This window comes from Panthera uncia, chromosome E1, assembly GCF_023721935.1.
Source record: "Panthera uncia isolate 11264 chromosome E1, Puncia_PCG_1.0, whole genome shotgun sequence".
Lineage (NCBI taxonomy): Eukaryota > Metazoa > Chordata > Mammalia > Carnivora > Felidae > Panthera > Panthera uncia.
This window is the reverse complement of record NC_064814.1, coordinates 10,777,741-10,783,740: the sequence shown is the minus strand read 5'-3', so window position 1 is coordinate 10,783,740 and position 6,000 is coordinate 10,777,741. Positions and strand designations below refer to the sequence as shown.

General features: G+C 41.8%; 1 protein-coding gene across 1 annotated transcript; it reads left to right on the top strand.

Annotated features, from left to right (window-relative positions):
* The first annotated feature begins 398 nt into the window (after positions 1-398).
* On the top strand, positions 399-5,724 carry LOC125926513 (keratin, type I cytoskeletal 27). Its single transcript, XM_049636017.1, has 8 exons — positions 399-1,318; positions 2,042-2,124; positions 2,490-2,646; positions 2,922-3,083; positions 3,169-3,294; positions 4,638-4,855; positions 5,286-5,335; positions 5,451-5,724. Exons 1-8 carry the CDS (start codon positions 905-907, stop codon positions 5,591-5,593), a joined length of 1,353 nt encoding a protein of 450 aa, XP_049491974.1. The 5' UTR covers positions 399-904; the 3' UTR covers positions 5,594-5,724.
* The last annotated feature ends 276 nt before the right edge of the window (positions 5,725-6,000 follow it).

Sequence of the window (6,000 nt, the reverse complement as noted above, 5' to 3'; positions counted from 1 at the left end):
ATTCTGTCTCCTTCTCTCTTTGCCCCTCCCCTGCTCACACTCTGTTTCTCTCTCCCTCAAAAATAAATAACATTAAAAAAAAAAAAAAAGAATGAATGAAATGAAGAAATGTAAAAATGCAAGAAATCTAGAAATAGAAAGGCCACATACAGACCATAGTTTTAGTCTTTTCATTTTAAAGATAAGGAAACTAGGCCCAGAGACGTTAGCTAACACCTTTATTTAACCTGGGTGGCAAAAGAGCTTAGACAGAAAACGAGTAAAAATGAAATGGTAACTCAGGAGGGATAAGGATCAAGGAAGACTTTCTGTTGCCAAATAAGAGTCCATTTAATTCCCCAATTTTCATTTAAGACCTGGCCTCCTTCCTCTAGTACCATGAGCTCATGATCTTGAAATTATTTTCAATACATCTGAAAGAAAGATCATATTATCCACTGAAAACCATGACTATGATGCCTCGCATGCTGGAAAAATATATGATGTTGTTGGTTTGAGCAGGGGAAAGAGAAATTTGTCTATCACACTTTTTTATTCTTAAAGGAGTTGTATAGTCCTGAAACCTGGAGGACAGGAAGGATTGCTCATACTAAATTTGAAATGCATCACTATAATAATCTTGATAATACTCCTCCCTGTCCTATTTTGGAGATAACAAATAACCCCAAGGTAACTATCCACCTACAGAAATGGACACAGTAGGGTAAAGGCGTTCATTAAAAAAAAAAAAATCACCCAATTATGAATAATTCAGGATGAGCTGGCAAACACCATTTTGCTATGAGTAGCAAAGTTCATCAAGAAACACCCTGATAATGCGTATATAAAGACAAGCTCAACTGTTTGAGCAGAACATTTGCCATCGAAGCTTCACCCCAGGAACAAGCTCTCCAGCCTGGACATCATGTCTGTGCGCTTTTCTTCTGCATCCAGACGGCTTGGCTCTAGCGGGGGAGTGGGCTTTGGGGCTGGAAATGCATGTGGTGTGTCAGGCATTGGAAGTGGCTTCTCTTGCGCTTTTGGGGGCAGCTCACCTGCAGGAGGCTATGGCGGAGGGCTCGGAGCGGGGACGGCCTCTTGTACTGCCTTCATGGGGAACGAACACGGCCTCCTGTCGGGCAACGAGAAGGTGACCATGCAGAACCTCAACGACCGGCTGGCCTCCTACCTGGAGAATGTGCGTGCCCTGGAGGAGGCCAACGCCGACCTGGAGCAGAAGATCAAGGGCTGGTATGAGAAATTTGGGCCTGGTTCCTGCCGTGGTCTTGATCATGATTACAGCAGATACTTCCCAATAATTGATGACCTCAGGAACCAGGTAAGAAACACAATGTTGTGAGGGTTAGTTAATACCCCAGAGAGTATTTAGCCACACAAGTACCCACAAACGTGTATGCTGTTACACACAGCAGGGCTTTGCTCTCAGCTTCTAATTTTCAGAAGTTCATTATTAATATTAAAAATAATTTATTAAAAAATTTGTTAATGTTTACTTTTGAGAGAGAGAGAGAGAGAGAGAGAGAGTCACAGTGTGAGCAGGAAAGGGGCAGAAAGAGAGGGTGACACAGAATCTGAACCAGGCTCCAGGCTCTGAGCTGTCAGCACAGAGCCCAACACGGGGCTTGAATCAGGAGCCATGAGATTATGACCTGAACTGAAGTTGGAAGTCCAACCGACTGAGCCACCCAGGCACCCCAATATTAAAAATAATTTATATTAAAATTCTAATCTCCGAACATGGCTCACCCATACCTGGTATGAGGTATGCACGTTTATGCTTTTTGTGATATGAAAATATCAAAAACTGCCCAATGTTTCCTGCTATTTATTTATAAGTTTTTCCATAGAAAGGATTTTTTTTAACAGGTGGGGTGAAGTGGTAAAAGAGGCCAGACTTACTTTCCCGTTTCCAAAAGAATCATCTTATTATTAGAGACAGAATGCCAGAAAGATTACTATAATTTCATAGGTGACTTTATTTCAAGGGAATGTGACATTTTTAGATTATTTCCTCACTCTTAACTAACTCTCCATTTATCAGATAATTTCTGTAACTACCAGTAATGCCAATATTATCCTGCAAAACGATAACGCAAGACTAACGGCTGATGACTTCAGGCTAAAGTAAGTAAAGCTGAAGAGAAACCAAAGAAGGTTATCTCAACATTCCCCCCACCCCTTTAATTTAGGCTATTGGAGGTCACCTAACTTGTTTGATTTTGCTTCTTTGTTTTAAACCAAATGCGTATAAGAATAACCAGCTGAATGGGAAATTTAGGAACTTACACAAATGAATGTTAAGATCATATGAAAGATTTTCGAGTGTTCCTATTCTCTTGCTTCAAAGAAATTTGTTCATTGCATTATGGGCAGTCTAACGGAAATTTTGAGTAGATTTTAACAGTTCGACCTCAAAGCACGGTTGGAGTTTTATGATGACCTAAAAAGTGATGGGACTAAGGTAATGCAGGTGTCTACTATTTCCTAAGGTTTGAAAACGAACAGGCCCTTCACCAGAGCGTTGACGCGGACGTCAGCGGTTTGCGCAGGGTCCTGGATGAGCTGACTCTGTGCAGAACGGACCTAGAGATCCAGCTGGAAACTCTGAGCGAGGAGCTGGCTTACCTCAAGAAGAATCACGAGGAGGTAGGTGCTCTGTCTCCCCTGATTCCACAATCCGCCTCACTCCCAAAATTGAAAAATACATTTCAGATGACGAGTCTGATGTCTGACGTCAATATTCCAAAAGGAATTTGTCAATTTCTCCCTATGGTTTAGACTGAAATGTTCCTATCCGTCCGCCCCCAAAGAAACAAACTTTTTTAAACAAAGCAAAACAAAACACTTCTAATCTTCTGCATCCTGGCTTGTCTAGTTCCTTTGAAAATACTCAGCTCCTAACATGGTTACCCTTCTTTTAGGAAATGAAGGCCCTGCAGTGCGCGGCGGGCGGGAACGTGAACGTGGAGATGAACGCGGCGCCCGGGGTGGACCTCACGGTCCTGCTGAACAACATGCGGGCCGAGTACGAAGACCTGGCCGAGCAGAACCGCAGGGACGCGGAGGCCTGGTTCAACGAGAAGGTGAAACCCCGTGGGGGCGCGCTTGCCGGGCCCAGAGCGCTGATGCAAGGCAAGCTGTACCCTAACATGCTCCCCAACCTTGCAGAGCGCTTCGCTGCAGCAGCAGATTTCCGACGATGCTGGTGCCACCACCTCAGCTCGGAATGAACTTACGGAAATGAAACGTACTCTTCAGACTCTGGAGATTGAACTTCAGTCCCTCTTAGCAATGGTCAGTAAAAAGTACAAAAAAGATTTGTTTCAGAAATTGAGGCTTCTTCCACGTGATATTACTTAGTTTTGTTTTTATCCGTTAATGACCGTGCTTTGAAATAAGACACCTTTGCATTTTGCCCAGCAGAACCCCTCTTTGCCTGGAAAGTATACCTAGATGCTCATAATTATGAAACATTAGAAATTAGCAAGTACAATTCTTTTGAGGTGCCCGTAAAAGAAAAGCGTTTTTACACTGAGTCTTCCCTCCTAAGGCAAAAGATCAAAAAGCATTCTCCATGGAGTGCAAAAATACCTTTTCACCTCTCCTAGCTTCCTCATCTAGCATTCCTTTGGAACACTTAATTAAGAGTACTTACAAGTTCCATCTTAGGTGGCATAAACAAGAAGCAAAGCAGAGGCGGGAAGGTTGCCTATAAAGCTAAACAGTCATGATAATAATAGTAACCTTTTCATTAAGGCCCAGCACTTTCCCCCACAGGAATCCACAATAACCCTAGGGCTTGGGCAGGGCAGACTTTATAATTCATGTCATTATTTCCAAAAGAACAATCTAAGATTCAAAGAGTCTCCCCAGAATCCCCCAGTTGAATATGAAGGAACCAGAACTTTCTCTCCAGATTTCCTAGCTCCCACCTCTATACTTTTTCCACTATGGCAAGTAAACAAACCTTTAGAGTTGATCCACAAAGGAGGGTATGAATGTATATGAAATTGGGACTTTGCAAAAAATTCTTGCAGATGAAAGAGTAAGACACTCTTATCTTCATCCCATGTAAAACTATAGCAGGCATCCCTCTTTAGGAGAGACCCTATATAAACCCATTTGGATTCACAAGCTGAGGAGTCAAACCATTCAAAGATTTAAAAGGTCATTCTTTCCTTTGGGTCATTTTACTTCTGGAAAGTTTATGCATTTCACTAGGGGATTGTCTTTTAATAGAAGAGCTAATCTCCATGAGAGGAAGCTGTTACATGATTAGAAACAAGGCAGCTAATTGTCTGAGAACTTTTTTCCTGGGGAATGTGGCAAATTGTGCCAGACTCCACAAGCATAGGCTATATTGGTGGGGTAGAGGGATCTTTACACTGTGCCCTATGAAGAAACAAGTTCATCTTTGCTAACACTCCTGGACATGAGTGACATTCACCACCAACTGTGTCATTCTCAAACACAACAACAGTATGACGATTAATATTGAACAAGGGGGACTCTTTGGGGTAAATATGGTCATTTGCATTATGTAAGGATAACTCTTTTAAATGTCTCTTAAGTGCTCTGCCTGATTCTAAAACAACATTGTGACATTTTCTACTGAACTGTGTCTTACTGATCCTCAGAAACAGTCCCTGGAGTGCTCCCTGACCGAGACCGAAGGGAACTACTGCACGCAGCTCGCCCAGATCCAGGCTCAGATCGGGGCCCTGGAAGAACAGCTGCACCAGGTCCGAACCGAGACGGAGGGCCAGAAACTGGAGTACGAGCAGCTGCTCGACATCAAGGTCCACCTAGAAAAGGAAATTGAGACCTACTGCCGCCTGATAGATGGAGAGGATGGGTAAGTACCACTTCCAGTGAGAAAACATTTTATCTTAAGGTTATTGATTTTTTTTTTGAAATCAGGGATAAAGTATTTATGACCCATATCATGTGTACATAAACTCCTTCTAGTGTTATTTAGAATCCAGATATCTCCCATCTTTTTTTTAAAGTTTATTTATTTTTGAGAGAGGAAGGCAGAGAGAGAGCACAAGCAGGGAAGGGTCAGAGAGAGAATTCAAGCACACTCTACACTGCCAGTGTGGAGCCCCCTGAAGGGCTCAAACTCATGAACACTGAAATCATGACCTGAGCCGAAATCAAGAATAACACTTAACAGACTGAGCCCCCCAAGCGTCCCCAGAGATCTCCCATCTTAAATCCTTGTTTTACAATTTCCTCAGCAAAACAGAGTGAAATAATTAATGCAAGCTCTCTTATTTTTACAGCTCTTGTGTTAAATCAAAAGGCTATGAAGGACCAGGAAATCAAAGAAAAGGTAAACAAAAGCTGTGTTAAGCATCCGGTATTTACTTGTATGTTTCAAATTATGAGTTAATTATTTCCCCTTTATGAATTTGATAAATTCTAACAATTCTTATGTGTCATTTTAGACTCATCTAAAACCACCATGGTTAAAACGATTGTTGAAGAAATAGATCCTCGTGGCAAAGTTCTCTCATCCAGAGTTCACACTGTGGAAGAGAAATCCACCAAAGCCAACAACATAAAGAGTGAACAGAGGGTGCCTTCCTGAACCCCCAAAGAAGAGCCCCTAAATTAAAATACCAACCTGAAGCTAGGTTCCTAAGTGAAAGCCCTCTTATTTTTCTGCTTTTCTTCCAGTGACTTAAGAACCTATTTTTAGAATTGTAGCATTTCTTTGGATTTCTCTCTGGTGGTGTTTCAATAAAAACTCTTCTTGTTGCAAGACATCTTCACTGGTTGTGGCCAATCTTTGCATTTTAAACATACCCCAGATGGGAGCTGAATCTTATTTTTAATTTCTTCTGTTTAATTCAGTGGCCTTCACAAGTTAGGAGTAAGTTTAACAGGCAAACTGGTTGGAGTCTTTTTCACATCTCTGTAAAATTTTAAATCTTTCCCCTTCCATCTATAAACACTTGTTATGCACACTTGCTAAGTGCTGGCAATGAGAATAAA